General features: G+C 35.6%; 2 protein-coding genes across 3 annotated transcripts; both read left to right on the forward strand.

Moving 5' to 3' along the window:
* The first annotated feature begins 2,804 nt into the window (after positions 1-2,804).
* On the forward strand, positions 2,805-7,582 carry LOC110456247. 2 transcript variants are annotated; one of them, XM_021506859.1, is made up of 5 exons: positions 2,805-2,946; positions 3,357-3,473; positions 4,359-5,008; positions 5,563-5,687; positions 6,738-7,582. In XM_021506859.1, exons 2-4 carry the CDS (start codon positions 3,379-3,381, stop codon positions 5,682-5,684), a joined length of 867 nt encoding a protein of 288 aa, XP_021362534.1. In that variant the 5' UTR covers positions 2,805-2,946; positions 3,357-3,378; the 3' UTR covers positions 5,685-5,687; positions 6,738-7,582. The 2 variants fall into 2 exon arrangements, with proteins under 2 accessions (XP_021362534.1, XP_021362533.1); XM_021506858.1 differs by having other exon boundaries at positions 2,805-3,473.
* Positions 7,583-15,540: 7,958 nt separating this feature from the next.
* On the forward strand, positions 15,541-19,305 carry LOC110456244. Its single transcript, XM_021506852.1, has 3 exons — positions 15,541-15,942; positions 16,432-17,103; positions 18,393-19,305. The coding sequence occupies exons 1-3, from the start codon at positions 15,561-15,563 to the stop codon at positions 18,581-18,583; spliced, it is 1,245 nt and encodes a 414-aa protein (XP_021362527.1). The 5' UTR covers positions 15,541-15,560; the 3' UTR covers positions 18,584-19,305.
* The last annotated feature ends 6,854 nt before the right edge of the window (positions 19,306-26,159 follow it).

The raw sequence follows: 26,159 nt of genomic DNA on the forward strand, positions 1-26,159 counted from the left end.
GGGCAGTCTTAAGGGGCAGTCTTGTTGCTGGTAGATGTCAGTTTTGATCGGGATTTGTTTCAAGCTGCCGTTGGTGACTCCACGGGTTCTTGTATCTGTCTGCCTGATCTTATGGCTGAACTCTACTTCAACAACTTTGTTGATGATCTTGTTTAACAACGTTGCCCCTGCCCTTAATTCTTACTGCGAGGGGTTTCCGACTCAGATGGCGAAGTATAACCGTCATGCTTCCTTCATCTCTTGAGTACGTATGTGTTGTAAATCTTGTAGCCTGCTTTTCGACTCTCTCCGTCGTCTCGATATGCTGAGCTTGATAGGGGTCCAATACTGCTCCAGCGTATCATATTATAGGACGAACTACAGCGGTATATCTGGGCAGGCTCGCGGAGGGCGTTGAGATCACTTGCAGCTTGACGCTGTCTCTGGCAGAATGCATTTGTCGGTAGATGATGCAGTCATCTGCAAATAACCGGATGTTGGATTTCACTACCTCCGGCAGGTCGTTTATATACAGCAGAAACAGCAAGGGGCCGGTCACAGTGCCCTGGAGTACTCCTGATAGTACGTCTGCTTCTGATGTGCTCTCTTCACCGTTAACTCGTTGTTTCCTGTTGTATATACAGTTCCTATCCCATTGATGTATGTTCCCTCGGATCCCATACAGATATGGAGCTTGTGGAGGTGACGTCGGTGTGGGACCTTGTCAAAGGCCTCGGAGAAGTCCAGAAGAACGATATCTGTCTGTTTTCTACTCGCAATACCCTCGACCCGTTCGTCTATGGTCTTTAATTTACAACAACTGGGTTTCGCATGACCGCCTTCTCCGAAATCAGTGCTTGGTATCAGACAAAATCCGTTCTTCGCCCAGATGTTCCATGATGAAGCTATGTAGGATGTGTTCGATTAGCTTGGAACACACATCAAAGTCAGTGACACAGGTCTGTATCGCAGCGCTGGACCGGTCACCTTCTTAAAAACTGGAACGACATGTGCTAGTTTCCATGCATCGGGCACAGCGACTGAGTCGAGTGATGACTGGATTCCTCCTGTAGCTCCTTGAGTAGCCTTGCTGGTATGGAGTCTGGTCCTCAAGCCTTGTAAGCCTTGTGAGACTGAAGTCCTCCCAGGAGCTTCACTTCTCCTCGCTCTGTTACCACAATGTCCAACATGTCCGGATGTTGATGTTGACCCAGGGATGGCATAGTGGTCAAGTTATATATTTCCACTGGTAAAACAGAGCTAAAATGGGAAGTTAGGATTTCGGACCTAGTTCCGGCATCGCTGTAAATCAGGCCATCTCTCTTCTTCAAGGGTACAATTCCAGAAGACTCATGTCTTTTACTCTTGATAAAGGACCAGAATCGTTTCGGGTTCTGCCTACAGTCTGAACTGATGATGTTGTAAGCATACTGGTTGTTATGTGGGCAGATCTGACCTTCCTCGTTGCCTCAGTCTTCATTACTAACATGATAAAAAGGGTGTCACAAAAAAACACATCTCAGGCTGTGTTTCAAGATTACCCTGGGTTATATGTATATCTAAAAAACAGGGACATGTGCCGTACATGCTATACCCAGGGTAATCTTGTATAATCCGTATATTATTATGTAAACGTGCTACTTCTCAATGTTATCACTTTATAATGGTCATTGAGAGCATGCAAATCAAATCCTAGGCCGTTTTCGTTTAAACGGTTGAACCGGTCGGACCACCGTTGTTCGTTTATTAAATAAGGTCGGACCTAGTAATCTGAGTCTGCTTTCAGGCAACCCTTGACAATGCCTTGCAAGGCCTGCATAAACATGTGAAGATCCGCTAACATTTATATCCGAAATTGTTACATTTACAAACGGACAACCCGGTTGTTCCACATAAACGAACAGGCCCCTAGTCACACCTCGTGGTGCCAGCTGGAAATACTTTGTTTCAAATATGTTTGATGTAAAGTAGCTGACGCGACAGGGTGCTTGTTAATTGTTTATATCATGTTAGAAGTTGTATAAGTATTACTATTTTACATTTTAAACGTTAGAACATGTACATGTGCAGTTTATAAAGAACAACATTACTAAGGTAATGAAATGAAAATGATAATATGCAGTATATTCCGGATATTAGAGAAAGATAAGTTTTTTTTAACTTTTAACATGATATTTATGACTTAAAGAAACAAATATTTTTTAGGGCGAAACAACTTAGGGCGAACAGGATTTGGGGCGAAAGAACCCTTAGGGCGAACGGGATTTTGGGCGAAACAACCCGTTACCATCATACATATATGTAGATATAGAGTAATAGGAATATTCAATGGGTTTCATCATTTGGGTTGAGTGTTGATCTGATTTGCCCCATAGGCTGCACATCGGGTTATATATATATAATTACGCGTAAGGACAAAATCTCTTTGTCAACACATAACAGAGTAGTCCGAATTATTCTGACGTTTTATCGACTTTTTTCATATCGGTCTGTCGTTATTCGACGACAGACCGATATGAAAAAAAGTCAATAAAACGTCAGAATAATTCGGACAAATAACAGAGGCACCTTCTCAGGCTCCAGCGTTGATCCTTCATATGTGAACAACAAGTAAAATACTTAACACAAATCAACATTTTGTCTGCATTAGGCCTACACCTCAATATTCTCAGATCCTAAGCCATTTCTTATAAGAGACTTTTTTTGGATATAGCATTAACAACACTCCATACCGGAAGAGCAATTTATAACGATATTTCATAGTCATCTTTGATTTATCCATGTTTTAGTACTTGCCAAGCGTCCGAATGATTAAGAATGAAAAAGCGTCTGATCAAAAAGTAAATATCATTAAAAAACAACATGAAATCGGCTAATAGCAGATTTGCTGCTGTAGAACTAACAGATTTAGAGAAACTGGTTGACAAAAAGGATTCAAAACACACTCAAAGATCTGTGAAGAGAAGTGTAAGTTTGTTTCGGGAATTTCTTGATGAAAATAACAAAGACTTTGAGTCACTGGACAAAGTAACTTTGAATGAAAAGCTGAGGTTGTTTTATGCTTCTGTCAGAAATAAAAAGGGCGAGAATTTAAAAGCAACCACACTACAGTCGTTAAAATATGGACTGTCAAGACATCTAAAAAACAAATGTAAAATTGATGTCATCACTGATGCTCATTTCCGAACGAGTCAAGAGGTATATAAAGCTGTTGTATCAGACTTGAAGAAGAAGGGATTTGGCTGCACACGACATATAAAATCTATTACAGAGGAGGATTTGAAGAAACTTTACAATAACAAGACGATATTCAATGTCAATACACCATATGGTCTCCAAAAGAAAGTTTGGTTCGAATTAATGTTTTATCTATGCAGGGATCGTGAAGTTGTCAGAGAAATGAATAAGTCAACATTTGCCATCGGAACAGATTCTAATGGATTACAGTTCGTATATCCTACTAAAAATGAACATGAGACAGACCTGGCACATCAGTAAGTTCTTTTGTTTCAAAGTGAAAAAATCAACCTGTATTGCTAAACATTGTGTACATTCATGTATTTCATGAAATCCAAGTCAGCATACCTTAAACAAGGATGACTCGATGAAAGTACCAACTACAAAATGCTGTTCATGTGTTGTTTCAAGTATGTTGAAAAATATATTTTAAAGGGTGAAAATATTTATTCTATTAAAAGTATTTATGCATAATTATAGTTGTGTATGTCTTATACAGTCACCTACAAGTCTTTGTTAGTCTTCTACTACCAGGCATAAAAGTTAATTTTACCAAAGCAAAAAACTATATTGTGCTGTAAAATAGATAATAGAATGTGATCAATGTTTGAAATTAGGTGGCTGTTATATATATATGACACAGTGCTCCTAAAATGTGATGCATATAAAGTGATGATTAATCATGTAAACATTATTACATGAAAACTTAGAGAATTATTGAACTTGAAATTGCTATGGTTTAAGGTAATCAACTGTTTGAAGATATTCCAGATATTTGTATGTTGTGAAGGACATTAGTCAACAATATTCAGTATTGATATACAGATTATTTCCTCTTCTTCTTGGTACCATGATTAAGATAAGTGTGAAAGATGAAAGCAGTAACATTTTAATCATCAACAATATATAACATGAGTGATGATATTCATATGTTTTGTTAGAGGTGAGTGTGAAAATACTCGGGGTGAACTAGATTTTGGGCAAAACAGCCGAGTGCAAACAGAATTTAGGGCAAAACAACCCAGATTCCTAAACTTGCTAGTTGTCTATTTAAAGACTGTTTTTCAAACAAGATTTAGGAAGAAATTACCAGGATTCATTTTTAATGAAAAGAAATGAAAGTAAAAGTTTTGTGTTTGCAGTTATGATGGTAAGCCAGACAGTACTGTAGAAGAACGTAAAATGTATGCTCGTCCTGGTGACCCGATGTGTCCTGTTGAGTCCTTCAAGAAATACCTCCAAAAGATTCATCCAGATCTACAGGATTTGTGGCAGAGACCTTTAGAATCCTTTGATAGAAGCGGAAATGAGTGGTACTTCAAGTCACCACTTGGGAAAAATTCGCTAAGTTGTTTCATGACAGACCTCTCTAAATTGAGTGGTCTATCATGTGTTTACACCAACTATTCCATTCGTTTGACACCAATTAAAGCCATGGAAAATGCAGGGTTAGTACCAAAGTATATCAAGCCAGAACCCGACTACATGATGGATCATGAATCTAGATCTACACAACCTGATCATGACTACGTGGAGGAGCACCCGTCTAGCTCTACGCAACATGACTTCGTGATAGATCACCAGTCTAGATCTGTGCAACCCGAATTTATGAGTGAACACCCATCTAGGTTGACACAACCTGACTTCATAGAAGATCAACAGTCTAGATGTGCACAACCTGAATTTGTGAGAGAGCACCCATTTAGGTCGACACAACCAGACTACATAGAAGATCACCAGTCTAGATCTCCCATCAGCAGCTATACATGTAATAAGGGTAAACGAAGTGAAGGTAAGAAACATTACGGACTGAATTAATTGCAATGTTATAATTAGCTCAATTGGCTGAAACAGCTGTGTGCACTTCAGGGCCCCAAAAATATGTATGTTTAAGGTATTTTGACCAACCCTAGCTTTTACCTCTGACCCTTCCAATTTTGTTTTCCCGAATTGAAATCCCATATTATTATTTAAGGAACCTAAAAATATAATGAAAAATGAATAAAATGTGGTCTGAATAACTACATGTTTGGTGATTTTTGCAATTTCTTGAATTGTACCCACCCCACTCCCTCAAAACAAAGCTGGAAATAAAAAGAAATTCCAAGTGACCAAAGCTACTTTTTGTTACCAGAAACATACCTTTTTCATGGGCCTACGCAACTTTGCAGATTTATGCAGAGTACACACAATTTTTCTGTATAAACCATATAACCCCTAAAGTAATCCTGGTTATTTCTGATATTGTCATTTCATCAATCTTACATTCAAGTGAAATCCAAAGGAAATTATCAACAATTCAAAACCTATGAAAAGCTTTTTGTTTTGTTCTTCATATTTTTTCAGGCACACAATGTGATCCAGACCCACTTTTCAGCGAAAACCAACGGCTGCTAAAAGAGATTCAAGACCTTAAACAAGAACTGTATCTGTACAAAATACAACATCTCAAGAAGGAACCACCTTAATAAGTAACACTTTATTATATCAAACTGAATTTAAGCATCACCAAACCAAACAAAATATGTTTTTATCTCGCCTCTTCTGAAAATAGCAGAGCTTATATATATAGTCTCTGGCGTCATCATCCTGTTTCAATTTAAAGTTTTTGAGCTAGCTTTTTCAAGTAGTGCTAGATCACTACTGTCAAGAGCCTGTTTACTATATTAAAAAGTTGAGGCATTAGCAATGTACGAACTGGTTTTTTCATATTTTGGAGGCTAAAAAAGCTGAAGTGGACTTGGTTAAAATTTTGAGCAATTGTTTTGTGCAGTATAAGATCACCACACTCAATATGTGGTCAACTTTATTAAGATTGTACGAACACATTTATATGGAGTGTAAACAATTTGCTGAATCCTATTTTTGTTGGGCCATAATAGCTTAATTAGACTTTGTTAAAGTTTTTGAGCAGGCTTTAGCCTAGGTTCAATATTTTGAAGTCGTTTTCTGCAATGTTATATCACCACACCCAATAGGCTGTTGACCACTGTTGGATACTTTAAAATTGCCATCATGCTGTGAAAACCATATCTAGTTGAAATGGTAACGAAAGATTCCCACTAAGTCACATTTATAATTTATTCTTTCTCCATCCTTCCTGAAATAGTATAAAAGAAATACACTGGGACAACATTTCCTTGACTGCGGTCAGAGATTAAAAGATTGGTCTTGGTCACAGTGACCTACTTTTGGTTCAGGACACTCCACTTTTCCAACAAACTAAGTATATTGATTCTACATGAAAAAGTAAAAAGTAAATGTAGTTTTTCTTGGGTCAGATGTCAATGTTAAGGTTGCAGTACTATATATATAGCTAGTACCATAGAAAGTCCAAGATTTTTCTGATACTGGAAATACAACTAAACATGTACATGCATAAGGTTCCTGTGTTCTATAAATATGGATTCCTGTAGTGTGTTAGTTTGTTTAATTTTACTAAATTTACGATATTTTTCTGTTAGAAGAATTTATATCTCATAAATATATTATTTAATTATTGTGGTAGTTTTATCTTTCAGCTGGAGGTCCAAGGCCAAAACACAATGGTGGGGGACTGGAGCATCTCTGCTTCACATGTCTTAACAAGAAGCTGAATCAGCTGTTCTAAAATCTAAAGGATGGTGTGTATAAACTAATGTTTATATTACTGCACCATGCCTACCCAGATCAGCTAGCTTGAAGTATGTAATAGAACTTCATTATTCAACATTCCAAGTCACTAATGCTGCTCATTGACACTGGGACGCAGCAATTTGTTACTCTCAATTACAGGAGTTATCCTAGCTGTGTAAGTAGAGTACAAGAATTAACAAGAGATGACCCTTTGAAACAAGGGTCATGATTGTGTTACTTGCAGTAATTTTTACAAGAGATGACATTTTGACACCAGTGTCATTTATGTGTTCCAATAAGTTTTGTATCTGTGCAAGATATTTTGTGTCAGGATTAAAAGAGATAACACTTGAACACCAGGGTCATGAATATGTCACCTACAATAATTTTTGTTGGTGTGTGGAGTATGATCATGAGGATTTACAAAAGATATGAGATTTGCAAGACATGACACTTCAAAACAACGGTCATGTTTATGTCACCTACAGCAATTACTATAGCTGTGTTGAATAATTAAGAGGATTTACAAGAGATTGCTCTTGAAACAAGGGTCATGTATGCGTTCCAATAATTATTGTAGAACTATGTGTTGTAAGGATTACAGGAGTGACACTCAGACAGCAGATTAATATTTATGTTGTTTACTGTATATTATTACATTAATGTTGTTATTGATGTACACGTACATTCATATGTTTATTTTACTATGTGCAATTACTTGTCAGATTATTATTAATGAATAAACAGTAACACAAGGTATGCTGTTGTCCATCTTAACTTGTTCAGAACCACTTCCTTATTTAACAACTTTATGATATTTGATACACATATGAACCATTAAAAGAAAATATGCCTATGGTACTTTTGAAACCCATGTACATCAAGGCATCCTCGATACTCCATGGGGTTTATGCTCACTTACTCCCTGTACCCCTGGAATATACGCCATAGCAAAATCAAGGGCGTAGTGTGTCACCCTGTTGATGAGATGAGAAGACTAGTTTGATCTGTTGATGTACATAAAAAGAATGTCGCGGTCGCGTAACAGCAAAATTGACTGGCTTTGAAGTCCGGTGTCGCTACTCTGTAATCTTCAAGGAACAGGTATCAGACTAGCGGTTGGTCAAGTTTTTTTTAACCGATACCAAGCAAATAGCTAGCAGTGTGCCTTCAATTTTGCTATAACATATTCCAGGGGTGGAGAAAGCTCGACAATGACCTTAAGGTTAAGTTCGCAGATTGAGGTTAAAGAACGAAAGTGCTTTTTACCCATAGCAGATCATCTTTATCACTTCTGATTTATAAAATCTCATCCACTCAAGACATATAAATTATAACCATGTCATGTGCCATAGGCCATTTTCAAGGTCCAGAAGGCCATATGATATTATGCTGTGGTATTACATCTGTTCGTCTGTTCGTCATCTTTTTCAGTTAAAAATCTCTCATTGGATTATTATCATTTGGTGTCTTGCTATACTGAATCCAAACATTATATTTATTCTGGCTCTTGTATCTTGGAACGAATCTGAGAATGGACGAAGTATTGGGAGTGCCGATACACATATATTTCATTATCTCCATCATCACTAAGATGTTCACTGATATAGCTGGTAGGTGCCGCACGTTATAGTCTTCAACTATTCCAAATTGAGCTCTGAAAAAGTGAATGGAGATGCATCCATGTGGATTTGTTTCCTTTCAAATTAAAATTGTTAAAACAAAGACAACATTTTCAACTTCCAAACGTTCTGTTTCAGATTCTCTTTCGCGCAGATACCTTCTGTAGCACTTCGGCTCTCCAGCTCAAGGTCGGTGACAGAACTATTAGTTTATAACTGAAGATGCATGGAATAGTTTGGTGCATTCACTTGTTACCTCTCGGTTGGATTATGGTAACCCCCTGCTCTGTGGTATATCTGACAAACTAACTAGTCGTCTGCAGGGGGTCCAGAACACTGCAGCACGGCTGGTTACTTGTACTCAAAAGAGAGAGCACATCACACCTGTGCTATATTCATTGCACTGGTTACCTGTACGATACAGGTCGCAGTCCAAATTTTGGTGTACACATACAAGGCACTGAATGGAACAGCTCCTCAGTACCTACAGGAGCTTGTTACCCTGTATCAGCTGTCACGATCAATGCGTTCAGAGTCAGAATCATTGTTGTGTGTCCCAAAATCTCGTACTGTCACCTAAGGAAACCGGTGTTTTGGGAGGGTTTCGGCCAAGATGTGGAATAGCTTACCATCTGCTATTAGAAAGTCAAATACCCTGGCCAAATTCAAGAGGGACATCAAAACTCACCTCTTCACGTCTGCATTTTAGGGTCTATGCATATATATATACGTCATGTAAATACCACCCCTTATTTGTTCAATTATGTGCACATTGCTTGTTTACGCTCGTCTGGTGGACGCCAAGTAAGCGTCTTAAGCCCTCAACTTTTGGGGTACATGGTACTTTCTAATGCGAAATTAATACTTTCCACCACCCTTTTTTGGACTGTATTTTTGCATTCATATTTGAACTAACACCACTTCTTCATGCTGTGATATTTTTTTGGGGTACACAAGAATAATAAGAATGAATAATCCTGTATTTTACATTGAAACCTTCACAAAATGTTCGATTAACCTGACTTTCTGGATGATAAATTTATACAATGTATATTATTTCAGCATCACATGAGAGAAAATGTTCGTACCCAAGCATAATCATGCAAAAATATAGAGAGAAAAAAATCAGGAAAAAATACTTCAGACTAATATTCCATTTTCGACCCCTATGCTGTAATTTGGTTAATTAATCATCTAAATAATAAGTCAAATTATTTAAAGTCATAACTCCAGATGTATAAGGTATTGAAAAAATAAATAAATAAATCGTGTAGTACTTCTGAAACGAAAGTTACGAGGGGGCATATGTACATTGTATCTGGAAATAGTCCCTTTCAAAAAAATCCACAATTTACGAGAAATAGTGATAACAAACTAAGTCATCACTGGGCTAAACCTTAATAGAAAACTTAATCGGTCGAATTCAAAGATGGCCACTTGACATCCATATCTTGTTAATTGAAATAAGCATTAAGAACCAAGGGAAATCCACAGATGAGAAACGTCTGTCGAGTACTTCATGAGAAATATGACAATGATATATTCAAGTTGCCAAAAATCTAAAATGTGCTTCCTACAATTCATTGGATTCTTCTGACCAGCCTTAAAATGTAGCATGCACAATACGATAAATAAAATAACTCATGTGAAAATACTGACAATGTAAAATTTAAGAAAGATCTGGTCAATACTTCCTAAGAAATAGCGATACAAATCTCAACCTGTCAAAATTCAAGACGACCACTAGCGGCTATCTTGTTTTTCCCTGGTCAGTCCGAAAATGAAATATGGATGACTACGAACCAACGACTACATATCAAATTTAAGAAATACCCGTTATGTACTTTTGGATAATAGCACTAACAATATCTTCATCAGATGGTGTGCTGCAAGGGCAAACCGCACTATGGATAATGAATTGAAAATAATCTAAAGATATATGTGGCCTTCACAACTGACGACAAGAGCTTGTCCAAACCCTCGCAGCGTCTCCTCCCATCGTTGAAATCTACACACAATTTAGAATCGTCAGTAAAGGGAACTTGACAAAACTCGGAGGACGCAGTTGCCAGTGAACATGGTTTCTGCAACCCCACAAAAGAAAAACAAAACAAAAAACCCAATAAAAACCAGCAGCAACAACAACATCGATTCGTCAAGTTAATATTTTGTTTTACACCAGAAGAAACTGCGATTCCTCTTAGTCTGTAAAACAAGATAGCTCAGACACGACTAACCCAAGTTCATCTCGCCCTAACACCAGACTAAGACATGCAGTCTAGCCGACACCAGTCAGATACCTGACAAAATGTCTTATTCTGATGTCAGGGTCAGACGGAACTGGGACAATGTCATGACGGGCTGTCGTAGACATCTTCGCCGCTGGCAGATAGAACGTTCAGGAGCGCTCCAGTCACATCCTCTATCACAAAACTTATCGCAGAGTTAAGGGTCTCGGTAGCTTCCTGGTAGGATTATGTCTCTTCGCCATACTTTTCTTGAGTTTTTTTTTATAACTTCAGCCAATTTATATTATTATTATTATATTCTGGCACATAATTTGGTCGCCTCATGGTTGCTGTAGCCTCATTCCGATTGATGTTCTCGGTAGTTTTGACAATGGAAGTACATCGTATTTTTTTGTGTTTCCTGCTAACTGATTCTAGAGTCCTATGGTCAAGTGGCCTGGTCTCCCGAAATTTCCTCAAAATTAATTAACTGGTACATGATTGTATATTTTATCTAAAAAGGTGTAAACAAAACAGTCCAAAGTTACATTCATATTGACAAGTTGTCAAATTTTGACAAATCAGCTTGTGCCAAATCCTATTTTATCCTGTGTATAGTTGCTAGCCCCTATGAAAGTTTCTAGTTTGTTGCATATTTGGCATCTCGCTTTCACCCTGTCATAACTAGAAATTGTTATATTTGTTCATAAAAAACATGTATATGTACCATCCCTTCCAGAGCAACTAATTACACACCTTAAAAGTTACCTAAGCCATTAGATCGGAGCAATTGTTGTTTCCTGATTAATGCAAGCTGACAAAACTTGTGTCATTGTTGTTAAGTTTATTCCAAAAACACCAGGAATAAAATCCATCTGACAAAACTAAACTGACATGGGGAAACTGGGGTGAGAAAACATGACGGATGAGAAACGTGTCGCCTATGTCCATATGTAAAATCGTGTTGTGAACGCAGCGATTTAAGCACGATTACGGTGAGAAATCGTGGCGTAGCACACAGGGACCTGAATTTCTTTTACAGTTATTTTTTTACTTAAACTAAGGTGTTCAGAGTAAGATTACATGTTTTAGGGGTTTAGGACGACTTTCGGTAAAGATGCCACCCTAATAATTATATATACGAGGAGGGAGGAAACCACTAGATGTCAGTCGAAAATTTGACCCCACCTACGTTAACATTCTTGCATCAAAAACCACATTTCTAGTTGATGTTCGAAATAATGCTTAGTAGTCTACTGTTGGAAAGATCGATAATTTGTATTTTATAAACCTCCTATATGCACGTAAAATGTATTCTCCTTCTGCGGACATGATCTCCGTTTCCTCCAAATATTCATGATGTTGACGTCAGCTTCGTGCTTAAAACAATTTTGGTATTATTTTTTTTTTACATATTTAGTGTAACTGAAGCACGTTTGATTTTGGACTCCAAAATGGTGAAAATAACTAATAATATTGGGACAAAAAGGGAGCACACGGATCCCCCTTTTATATGGCTGTTTTAGAAAGAGAATTTTCTTTTGGTCCACTAAATATTAAAAAAACCCAGAACATTTTATAACATATAACAAGCGTTAAATTTGCAAAAATAGTGAAAAAATACGAAAGACAATTGAGCTCATTTTTGTAGGAGAAAAACAATAACGCGAAATAACGCGAAACTAAAATTTCGCGAAATAACGCGAAACTATCGCGTTATAACGCGAAACTAACCTGTAATGATGCAAAACTAATGCGTAATAACGCGAAACTAACGCGAAAAACGCGAAGGATACTATATAAACAAGTTGCTAATGCAACTTTTTAACACAAATCTGGAATACCCACACCATAACCGGTGGATTAGATATACGCGGTGGAAATAGACCAAGTATGACGTTCACACTACCAGAACGTTATAACAAGCAACACTGCCTTTGTAGATGAAAATGAAATACATTTTTGCGCTAAAGAAACTACCTCCAAGTCAGAATTTGCATGTGATGAAATTGTTAGAGACTTTTGCCTTTTGCTGATGGAAGAAAATGGATGTTTTTCCTGATGACGCCGAGGACGCGAAAAAATTATATATCCGTCTAAGGGAATTAATGTTATCACTTCTGTGATACACGATGTACACACAAGTATGTTTAATTTCTGCTAGATGGAACTTTCGATCTTCATTTGAGAAAAAAAAAATGTGACAAAAACTTTTTCAATGTACTTTTTGGGTTTTTATATCCTCGTGTGTTTATTGGTCTTGATCTTGTTTTATATGATGCATAAATGTTGTAATGATGTAACCAATGAACATTTAGGAATAATAAAATCAACAACAATATTTTTTCTCTCCATAAATCTGTGTTTTTATTAACAAGAGGTCCAGGGGCCTAGATGCTCACCATGGCTATATTTTGCCGCAAAACCATTACATCTGTGGTCCTTGACATTATATTAATTTACAATGTAGCACTGAATTTATATTATGCTAATCCATTGGCGTGATCCATTGTTTGCCCCCACGGACTTCATTAAAACAAATAACTATCAACCTTCATAAGACACCATTATGCAAAAAAATCAAACCCCTGGCCTTTTAATGTCAATGCTAACATACTGTGTTGAACTTTAACTTTTTGGCGTGACTCCATTTACGACCCAAGAAAACTTCACTTTCGCAACATTGAATCTACATCCATAGGCCAGTCATGTATGGAATACCAAGTTCCTGTTACATATGGTTCTTTAGAAAACAATATTTAATATAACAATACTTTTATCCTGCGTTGACATTCAAAACTCTGGTGTGGCACCATTCAGAACTCTAGGGACTTCGTATCACGCAACAACTTTTCATCTTAACCTCCTTGTACACCACGTAGGTTACATTTCACATCATTGGCTGATATGAATCTTCTCCAAAAGACATTAATTGTTACCACAAAATGTATGGTTTGTTGAAGTTTGTCCCTATGCGTGGTCCGAATTAAAACACAGGTAATCCATTTGAACAGATCGTAGTCTACAACAGTATGGCATCATGTATGTAAAAAAGTAAAGTGAAGTTTTGTTTAACAGCACATCAACACAAAAGGTAATTTAGTGCTGACCATGGCTATTGTAGAGGCCCAATCTATGGCTCAGGGGACTGTGTGTTAATCAAGTAGTAGCACTTATACACGTGGTCTTCTTCATCCATGGTTCAACTGATACTATGCAAACGTAAAACAACTTTTTATAACAAATTTCGCGTTATAACGCGTTACCTTCGCGTTATATTGCGATAGTTTTGCGTTATTAAGCGTTAGTTTCGTGTTTTTAGCGAAAGTTTCGCGTTATTACGCGTTCCCTTTTGCGCTACTACGCGTAAGTTTCGCGTTATTTCGCGAGAGTTTCGCGTTATTACGCGTTAGTTTCGCATTATTACGCGAAAGTTTCACGTTATTCAGCGGTTTTTTTCTCCTTCTATAACTTTAATTAAATTGCCTTTTTTAGTTAAAAGAATAAGTTGAAGAAATTTTAATTCCACAATTTAAATGAAAATCTATTTTTGTCAATTCTGCAAACATTTATACATATCTGATAACACAGTTGGAGGAGATTGTATGAATTTGTCCTGCAAATGGCCAAAACAGAAAAATTCACTTAAAATCACATTATGTCAAATTGGTATCTTTGACCGATCATGCATTTGTAGCACAAAATAAAGCACATGGACACATACTTTTTTGGCATTTCTGCTGTGCCAATTCCCCTTTCAAAAAATGCATATAAGAAAAAAAAGTTTAATAGGCCTACAGTACAGACATTTTTTGACTTCTCAAAGGTGTACATCCTCAAAAGTCATGGTTAACGTTAACATATTAACAGTTTCAATTCCGTGATGCATGATACAAATGTAAAAGAAGTGGATTAATTAGGTTCAGCTGTAGGGAATTTAGATACTGCTAAAAGATCATCGGTCACTTTAGGAAGATTAAAAAAAGCCATCTCTCGTGAATTGGACACTAAATCGCCCAGTTATTTTGGTTATGGTGAACGAAAACTAAATATCATTCACACTAAATTAAGGTACAACTGCAGTTCCCTAAATTATGATTTATTTAGAGTCAACATTGTGGATAGTCCCGCCTGTGTCTATGGATCTCCATGTGAAAACGCCTATCATTTCTTTTTTGAATGTCCAGTTTATACACACCAGAGGTTTGAATTGTTTCAAAATCTAAATTTTGTTATTGAAATCTCTTTAAATATATTGTTATCTGGTATTCCGGATCTGTCTTCTCAACAAAATAATGATATTTTTCGTAACGTGCAAAAAGTCATAAAGACCAGCGGTAGGTTTTAATTCGTAAGGCGTTTTATATTTCTATACTCAATTTGTGAGACTGTTCAATGTTGTTCTTGCTCTTTTTCTTTTTCTTTCTCTTTTGTTTCTGTTGTTGTAATGCTACTATTATACATATTATTTGATACCCAGTTGTGCCATGTTTGTAAATCTGATGTATATATTTGAGGAAAGGGCGTAAATAATGTTGTTATAACTTGTGCCCAATCCTGTTGTCACTATTTTGGCAATAAAATATGTTTAAACTAGGGAATTTCCCTTTAGCTTAGCGATAGAGCATCGGGCTGGAGAGCCAAGGGTCGCGGGTTCGAGCCACAGCCACGGCACTATCTTTATCCATGGTTATAAAATGATGAATAAATTTTGTTGAAAAATGTTCTTAATTTATACTTTTCCTATTCGGCATTTTTTTCGTATGGGGGGAAATCTTGTCGTCTAAATGTTGAATTTATTGAATGTGTAAAAAAAATGCTACCACATTCCTGGTTTTCCAAATCTTGTCTTTAGTGCATTCCTGATTGTAAAACAACGATGGCTGTCAAGAGGTTTGGAAGTAGCACTGTTGCAGAAATTGCAGCTAAAAAGGCCAACGTCGTGCCTATAAACACAGTAAGAGCCACGGTGTCAGGGGCGAAACTGTTCAGTAACTATTTAAGTGAGAAGGGACACCGCGATAATTTTGAGGACTTCACTGTGGAGGAATTGAACACTCAACTCAGTCATTTTTACCATGACGTACGCTCGAAGGGTGGCAAATTGTACAAAACAACAACGCTTGACAACCTCCGGCATGCCATTAATAGATACTTGAAATTATCGCCTCATTCAAGAGAATTTGATATTATTAAAGATTCTATCTTTACTGTTGCTAACCAGAGCTTTAATGCTGCGAGGAAGGAGCTGAGAGCCGCCGGTAGGTTGAGTCAACGACAGTCGTCGCTACTGTACATCCCTCCTGCCGTCAAGTCAGCTAATTAGTGTGTTCTTTGTTTCCATTATAACCATAGTAATACTACTTTAAGTGAAATATCTAGTAAATCAAACATTGCCCAATGCAGTTTTCCCTGTACGGGTAGTGCTACTTTGTAAAAGGAAACATGTTGATATATATATGCATTCCAGGGGAGATAAATCTTACACATTTTGAAAAAAATGTCATCTTGCTGCAATACTAGCTGATTTTTTGCCATTTTCTTTCAACAAAGAAATCATCTCTTCAGTTTTAAATTTGAAAATGTGTAAACATTATTCATTTGGTTTGAAAGTACCAGCAGAAATGAATATGAAATTGATTATTTTTAAATATTGATAGAATTTTAGACTCCTGTCCTCACAATTCTCATAAAGGTATACGTACTTGCATATATATGTTTCTTACTTTTTCTTCAAAAAATATTTGTAGGTAAGGGAGAAATTGAACACTACCAGTATATATCTGAAGAGGACAGAAGAGAGCTGTATGATTCCAGGCACTTGAATCCACTGACACCATATGGACTGATGAATAAAGTGCAATTTGATGTGAGACTGCATTTTTACAAACGCGGATCAGAAAACTTTGAGAAGATGACAAAGGACACATTTGTGGTCTGCGTAGACCCTGAAACTGGCTTAAAAGTGGTTTTAAAGAATTTAGAAGGAACAAAAAATATTTGTATAAGTAAAGCAAAAAAGAATGGATTCATGGAAGAAGATCCAGGATCTCCTTACTGCCCTGTGGCATCATATGAAAAGTATATTTCAAAACTAAATCCAAAAACAGAAAGGTTATGGCAGTATCCTCGTGGTAGACTTGCAGCTGGTCATGATGAGATGGTTTGGTATGGAAATAAACCAATGGGACGTGATGGTCTTGCAGGCTTCATGTCAAAACTTGCAAAAAATTGTGGAATGTCAAAACGATATACTAATCATAGTGTAAGGATCACTGGTGCTAAAATTTGTTCTTCACAAAATTTATCCATAATATCAGCAAATGTTCCAAATTGTATGTCGACAAAAGCACCTTCCACCCTAAAACCAGCATCATTATCTCCACCAGAAATTACGGCTAACTGCGCGTGCAGTACAACAGGTAATGTTACATATATCCAGTTAATGTAATGATTATACAGTTGTATATTACATGTAAAATATATCTCTGATATTGTAAATGTACATATTTTAGCAGTTATCTAATTTAGCGCTTTAGATATAATGCTAAATTATTATTGTGCCAAATGGAGTTCCTGTTTATTGTTTTCTATTGCACATTTATTGGTGTGTTAATTCATCAATGCGCCTACCCTGTATCTGTTTAAATTTGATAAAGCACTAAAATTTAAGTGCACTGAAAATATATATTTAAAGTAGTACATGCTACACAGCACTTATATCAATGCCCATATTGCTACACGAAGAGTGAATATGACTGTTATTGTACAATATAACCTGTCTAATTCGGAGCCTGTCTATACGGGCTGTGATTTGTGGTCCCGGCATATTCCTTATATAATCATAGTTGTTCAACCCTGTATAAAACGGACCCTGTCCATTCCGAAAACTGGCGTTGTTTCACAAAAGTTTGCATCGTAATCCATGTAAAGACAACCTGTTCATTCTGGTCCTGATATGTCTCTCGCCTGGCTACAATCTAAAGCCAACACATTCTAAACAAACCAGGGCTATCCAATATTGGGTTGCCCTTCATTTGTATTTTATACTGTGTATTTTGTAAATAATTTAATGTTGCAATTGATTCATTTCTCTGTTGTTTATGTTGACACACTTGTATACAGATCGTATGCAAAACACTACATTTTTGTATTTTCAAAAAATGACATGCTGACCCTGTATAAACCGGACACCTGTGTAAACTGGACACCTGTGTGAACCGGACACCTGTGTAAACTGGACACCTGTGTAAACCGGACAAATAGTTGTCCCATTGACATCCGATTTATACAGGTTATACATGTACTGTACTATATAGGGCATATTATATACATGTATACTGTAATGAAAGACTCTTCCTTTAACATGAACATCAAATTATTTTTTTGAATTAAATACATCATCCTGAAAACTTAGATGACTCTTAATTTAAATGTTTAAGAAGAAAAACTATATCATAAATATTTAAAAATAAAAAAAATGGTAAGGGGCTTATTCGGTCAGTTAGAATTATTTTTAAACTGGATAAATGGGCCATCTCCTTGAAGTCAACCTCTGATTTCAACTTCAATATTAATGAATATTACATATTTAAAGTAACATTTTAAAGAAAAAGATTCAATTTTTATCTAAGTGGGTCATATTTATAGTTGTGAACCAAATGATGAAAAACAATACCTGCATATAATATCATGTTGTTTTGCTCTGCAGGTATTCGATGTGATTTGGTTGACGATCCAACCTTAGATAATGAAAAAGGAACTCAATGTGATTTGCTCACATTGCCAAATGCTCTAGATCCACTGATGATTGAAATTCAAGCACTGCGCCGAGAAAATGAGGACCTTAAGCAGGAGCTGTTCCAGTACAAATTACAAAATTTAAAGGCTGAACCATCATAATGGTCTGAATGAAGCTGTAGCAAGCTTATACCATACCATATTAAGTACCATAATATTAATTATGGTACAATAACTGAGAATTTCATATTGTACTTTGAATGTATGAGTTTATTATCTGAATGTGATAATCTTGGATCCCATGACTTGATTATCTATTTTCAGTGTTAGCAGTTATTTAAAATTATCGCTTATTCAGAATTTACCTCATCTGTAATTAATGTGTCATGAAGCTTAAGAAGCTAAGTAGAGTTGAGTCATGTACATGTACTACTCTGTAAATCTAAGAATACTATTTATTGCCTGTAACTTAATATATGACCATGTTAATTATTCGAATGGTTGCATATTCTTGGTTCTTGCTTTTCTTAAAGGAGTTGCCAACATTTTGAGAATCTACGAAAAGTAATGGGACTCGCCATCATTTTAAAGTTGATGTACAGGACATGCCTGAAGATAAACTACAAAATTAATGTTTGATAGCTGTGTAACAGAACTGGACAATCCAGGTTTGAATCAATCACCAGCGTCCAGGTAGCTCAATTGGTTAGGACATCTGTCTAGAGTTTGAAGGTCTGAGGTTCAAATCCTGGTCTAGCCCTGCACTTTACCCTCTCCTGTTACATGTGAACTGTAATGTTAACATATTCCGTCTGCGTATTGCAGATTTATCTTCTCTTATGTGCAGGTATTGATTGTTATGTCATTGGTTTGTGTGAGAAAATGACATCGTTTTCTCAAAATTTGATGACGTTACTCTCACAAAACAAATGACGTAACAATCAATAACTGCTCACAAGAGAAGATAACTCTGCAATACGCAAAGACGGTATGTATGCAATACGCAAAGACGGAATACATACATGAACAAAATATATTATACCAAAGTTCAATTCCTCCAACCATTATCATATTTCAATAATTTCTTTTCTTGAGGAAATAACAGTTGAAATAAGTAAATTTTGTAGATTTGAAAATATTTACAATAATTCCCCTCATCCGTGATAATGAGATTGAAATAAATATTTATGTATGTGCATTTTGTTTTGCTTATGAAATTGATGTAGATAACATAACACGGGAAACAGGGCAAGAGTGTTAGACAAGTCCATATGTCATTGCCATCAAAATGTAAGTTGCATCTTGTGTCAAAATGTTCTACTACTATGAATCTTGTGCAGATTTGGGTCCATGAGGAACCAGGCAAGGTGTTGCAAGCAATTCATAGCCCCCTACATTTAAACAAACTTTCGTATTCCATATCAACAAAGGGACATAACTTTGTAGAGAGTGGCGCATCAGACCGAATTTATGTATATGTGACATTCCACAACCTATATCTAGATATTCTGGATCCCTTGTCAATATCAACATGTATAGTTGTTTTCTCATGCCCAAGATTCCTTTGTTCCAGGGATGAAGAGGTGATAATTGAGAGTGGTAACATGTTTTGTTATGTTCAAGTCATATTAAACAGTTACCTTGTACTGTGCAATCATTTAGTTTTAAATGTTGTTTAAAATGTTATTTGAATAAAGATAAAACCTCTTGAAGGGTGTCTTTGATTATCTGACTCACTCAACCTGTGATATTGAAATGAAAATGCACAGTACATTGGCCAGCTTTGAAATCGGGTGTCTCTCCTATGTAATCTTCCAAGGACAGACAGCAGCCTGGCATTGTTCAGGTTTTTTCCTTGAAAACAATCGGCTTGCAACGTCAATTTTGCCATCACATAATTCAGGGATGCAGAGTATTTAAGAGATTGTAATCCCTGGAGTTTCGAGGATGATTTGGGAGCTGTTCGACAGGTTCTATTGCAACTCCATCAGGTTTACACTCTATCAGGTTTAAACTCCATCAGGTTTAAACTCCATCAGGTTAAACTCTATCAGGTTTAAACTCCATCAGGTTTAAACTCCAAGTTGCTGATGAACCAACACTTGCTGACTGCCCCTTAGTTTACACTTCAAATTAAATCAATTCAGACAAACTCACTTCACCAATGTGTTGTCTGTCCAAACTTAAGATCTCAATTTGAATTATATGAAATGTCGAGACAAAATCCTTTATTTAGTATTTGATTATCCAAAATGCTTGAAGAGTTATGGTTGGATGTCTCCAATATTGAATTTGATATACTCTGCCTTATTCATTATTATTAGGCAGTCTGAGACTGATATTTCACAACATGCTAATAGTAAATCAGACTAAACAAGAAGAATTCAAAACATCATTCTTTAGCTTCATTTCTGGGAACCTAGCTACTTACACCGTCATGTATACCGGTAGTATGAAAGATGAGGATATAGTCTCTGCAGCAAAATCCACCATGAAAGTCATATTACGTTTTTTCTTTTTTACATTTGATGCTATGCTTTCAACCACTATAACCATGTGTGCATAGCTAAAATGTGCTTATTGGTTTTTCTGTTTGGAAAATATGTGCCGATTTCAATATTTATTATTTGAGATGAGCCTCTCATGAATTTTATCAAAACAACTTAAAAAACCAAGAGATTTGAAACACGCTTCAAAGGTTTAGATTTAAGATGTGACGTATACTGTAATGAAAGACTCTTCCTTTAACATGAACATCAAATTATTTTTTTGAATTAAATACATCATCCTGAAAACTTAGATGACTCTTAATTTAAATGTTTAAGAAGAAAAACTATATCATAAATATTTAAAAAAATAAAATGGTAAGGGGCTTATTAGGTCAGTTAGAATTATTTTTAAACTGGATAAATGGGCCATCTCCTTGAAGTCAACCTCTGATTTCAACTTCAATATTAATGAATATTATATATTCAAAGCAACATTTTAAAGAAAAAGATTCAATTTTTATCTAAGTGGGTCATATTTATAGTTGTGAACCAAATGATGAAAAACAATACCAATACCAGACTTTATTTGAAGCTACAACTACAACTTTTTTTAAAAGGATGTTGGCACGGTCGTTCTGGAGAGCAAGTGGTTTTATCCCAAAAGTTGTGACGGATGTTGTTAGGGATGGCACGGAAACCTGGCTTGATAGTAACATTCCATCACACGAATTCTTTCCAAAAGAACTGTACACTGTGTACAGGTATTTAGTTTCCTATTGACAGTAGAACCAGAAAATCAAATGATCAAAACTTCAGACATATATCCGCAATAAACGACACCCTTAAATGGTCCTTCTTTCCGCGCGCCATAGTCCAATGGAATGCCCTCCCTGTAGCCATTGTAGACTGTGCTACCGTAGATACCTTCAGAGATCAGCTGACTCCATCTGTACTCGCACCTCTCCCACACTAAATACTACTTATGTATATAGTTTTATGTTAAACCCAAAATATCAACAACAACAACAAAAATGAAATGAAATTCTTTTAACCAATTTTGCGTCCCCCCACGCACTCCAGGTAGTCTTCGCCAAGAAGGTCTGGTGAAACTACAAAGACGGAGAAGTTTTCTACTAACATTTTTGAAATCGATGATTTGTGCGATTAATTGCCGTGTTGGGTTTCGGAGATTAAATGCAGTGGTCACTTGCTAACAGATGCAAATACAGTATTATAAATTTATTACCATTGGCCTTGTAGGAAATACAATTAAATATTAATCTGAAATAATCATGTTTGCAACTTAGGGCGAAGCCCGTGTGAAACCTGATTAATTGAGCAGAAGCACAGACTCCTGTTTCATTAGAACAAGGGGAATGAATACTTAACTGTACCAAAAAAATAAAATACAAATCGGTAAAGATGATCAGACGTACAACATTTGGAATTCAGGTCACTGTCATGCGATACCTCTTACTTATTTTTAGCTCATCTGGCTCAAAGGCCTTAAAAAACAAAAGATCTAGATTCATGATATTTGGCTGATAACCTCCTTGCATGGAGCTCAACAAAGTTTGCAGATAAAGAAGACCCTGATCTACTTCCAAGTTCAGAGAGGTAATGACAAAATACATATAAATACATTGTATGTCAAACTTCAAACTTTTTCTTTTGAAGAACCAAAAAACCTAGATTAATGACATGTTGACTGACAGCTTTCTGTGGTGGACCATACATATTTTGCTGGTAAAAAATACCTAAATAATAATAATAATTGGAGGTTCTTATATACCGCTTTATCACATCGTAGGTCGTCTCAAAGCGGTTCACAAATTATTATCTGTGGTTATAGGGCCTTTGCAACCAGCCAATATAATTCTCAACTCCCTGGAGACCATACAGCCGGAGCTGCCATTTCGGCACTAACAGCTAGCATTCAACAATTATAGCACTGCCCAACCACGTGCTCATTTACAGTTGAGTAGACTGGAACAAGCGGGGTAAAATATCTTGCTCAAAGATACAACACATTGCCGGGCCGTGGCGCGAACCCGCAACCCTTCGGTCGCGAGCCCGGCGTCCTACCAATGGACTACCATGCCTCCTAAAAACTCATTTTTAATGTCACAGGGGTCAAATATATCAAAAACTCCAAATTAATTCTTCTGAACTGTCAGGCTAAGAGCCTTGATATTTGGCTGGTAGATTCCTGTTTGGAGCCCATTAAAGTTTGCAAACAAAAGTGAAATTGACTTTTTTTTTTCAAAGCCGCAGAGGTCGAATATGTCGAAATTTTTAAACAACTTCTCTGAAAGATATTTGGCTGGTGGTTTTCTGGGTTGGAACCTTTTAATATTTGCGAATAAAATGACTATGACCTACATTACATTAAAAAGTCACAGTGGTCAATTATGTAAAAAAAAAACACCTCAAAATTACGTGTTCTGAACTGTAAAGTCTAGAGTCATGATTATATTGTATATAGGAACCAAACAAATATGCCCTTGACTTCTTTGAACGCCATAGAGTTCAAATATGTAAAAAAAAACACCTTCAAACGACTTCCTTTGAAGAACCAAAAGGCCTAGAGTCATGATAGTTGGCTGATAGCGTTATGGCCTCAAAACCAGCCTTGGGTTGGTATATCGAAAATCACTTCCGAGCTGTTAACTTTAAGAACAAAATAAAATGTCTTTAGCATGATTCATATACACATACCAACAAACAAAACAAACTAATGAAGCTGCTTGCTTCCGACTATTCTGAACTTACAATAAATATATTTGGAAATGTCAATCATAAACACTCACCAAACTACCCAATTAATCTTATATCACAAGCAAGTTCAAGTTCAAGTTCAAGTTCTTTATTACCTTGGGTCGTTTGACTCATCGGTTTCAAAAGTAAAATATATTTACAATATCTACAGACAATACAATACAATACATGCAATACATACAATACAATACCAGCAATGTACAAACAGTATGGAGAGTGTAACAAATTAAGTTAATTGGTTTATTTGGCCAAATTGACAAGTTCTTTTGTGTTATTTACATTAAATAGATTTATCATTTTAAACATACTTGTTTTTTTTACATAGTACTTTTTCAAAAATTTAACACGCAAATCCGAATAACATGGACATTTCAACATAAAATGAAACTCGTCTTCAACGTCATTTAAATTACATACAGCATACACTCTAAGACTACGCTCAATATTTTGATATCTACCTTTTCTATATTTAGATTATGAGCAGATAACCTAATTTTTGTAATCTCTTTCAAATATTCTCTAGATAATGTTTTTTTTAAGTAACACTGTAAATCAAACTGGTTATAAAGATATGTATAGATATATCCCTTTGAAGATGTTCTTACGTTTTCTTTGCATTCTTGTCTATATATATCAATAAGTCTTTCTCTAATAACATTATAACACATATCATCATTTATTTCTGTTTCCCATATGTAACCAAGGCCAATTCTAAATAAATCATTTTTTATGTTTAAAACCCATTTATCCTTATTCTCTAACATATCTTTATAACATGCTTGCAAAATACAATTACTAGTCCTTTTTAACTTAATCCAATATTTAATAATTCTTAACTTTCTTACCAATGACAATGGATACCTCCCAAGTTCTAAATAAACCATAACATTACAAGTATTTTTTCTTACGCCAAGCAGTCGTTTACAAAACAAAGTATGATTTTTTTCAATATCTGGGGCTTTATGAAAGCCCCATATTTCAGAACCGTAGCTTAGAATGCTATTTACATACGTATCAAAAACTGATAATTGAGTTTCAATATTAAAATATTTTTTCCGACATACATTCATAACTGAAAACAAAGCCTTTCTTCCCTGATCTGCAATTTTTTGTTGTGTTTTTCTAAATGTTCCATTGTAATTTAGTAAGATTCCTAGGTAGTTAAATTCATTTTCAATTTCTAGCTGACGACCATTGTATTTCCAACATTCATTATTTCTCAAAATACCCCCATTTCGAAACACAAGAATTTTTGTTTTATCCGTATTGACTGTTATATCCCATTTGTTGTGTACGATTCTAAAGAGTTTAACATATCTTGCAGACCCTCTGGCGTTTCGGAAAAAATCACCATATCGTCTGCGTACATTAAAAGGAACAAATTCAGTATTTGAATTTCTATCGACTGACAGTTGTCAATTAAAAATTGCATTTCGCAATCATTAACATTTAATGTAAACAATAATGGCGATAAAATTTCACCTTGAAACAATCCATTTTCACAATTGAAATAATTGGAAAATGAACCATTATGCTTAACACAACATTTAACACTACTACAATGTATACAATGACCTTATTAGCTTTAATAATCTCCCATCAATGCCTTCTTTTATCAATTTGAACCACAAGTTTTGTCTATTGACGAAGTCAAACGCCTTTGTATAATCAATAAAGCAACAGTATAATTTTTTTTTTTTGGAGTGCGGTTAATCAAAGATTGTAAAGCAAATATGGCGTCAATAGTAGACAAGTTTTTCTTAAAGCCAAACTGAGCATCCGTTATTTTACTATATTTTTGGTCAAATACCACAAGCTTATTATTAATGATTGACGTAAAAAGTTTCACCAAACAGGTAACAAGAGTAATACCTCTGTAATTATTTACATCGTTGACATCTCCCTTCTTAAAGACAGGCACAATATTACCTTTTGACCATGCTTCCGGGAAATGACCAGCTTTAAGTATATTGTTAAATAAAGTTACAAAACAAGGCATCAATACCGTCTTACATTTAGTTATGTATTCATTTAAAATATTGTCAGGGCCACATGCCTTATTTGCATTTAATTTCTTAATTGCACCAAATATTTCGGCTTCTGATATATTTGCGTCTAATTCGTCAAATGTAACATTCGAAGAGTTAAAATCATGTTCTTGCAGAAAAAAATAACATTAGCATAAATAGTTGGTTTGGTTAAAGCTAATTTATAGAAATGGTCGAAAAAATCAGTATCACTCAAATCGTTTTTAACATTTTGCTTCCTTTTTTTGAAATGTTTATAAAAACTCTTAGGATTATATTTTCTCATGTAATTGAGCATGTTGCCTTTTTGACACTTATATTCTTTTTTAAGTTTGTATTCTAATATTTTGTACATTTTTTTCTTGTTAATAAGACAGACACGGTTTTCTTCGTGTTTAGATTTGTTGAATATAACAAGAGCGTTTTTATATTCGCTATACCTTC

This window comes from Mizuhopecten yessoensis, unplaced genomic scaffold, assembly GCF_002113885.1.
Source record: "Mizuhopecten yessoensis strain PY_sf001 unplaced genomic scaffold, ASM211388v2 scaffold8573, whole genome shotgun sequence".
NCBI lineage: Eukaryota > Metazoa > Mollusca > Bivalvia > Pectinida > Pectinidae > Mizuhopecten > Mizuhopecten yessoensis.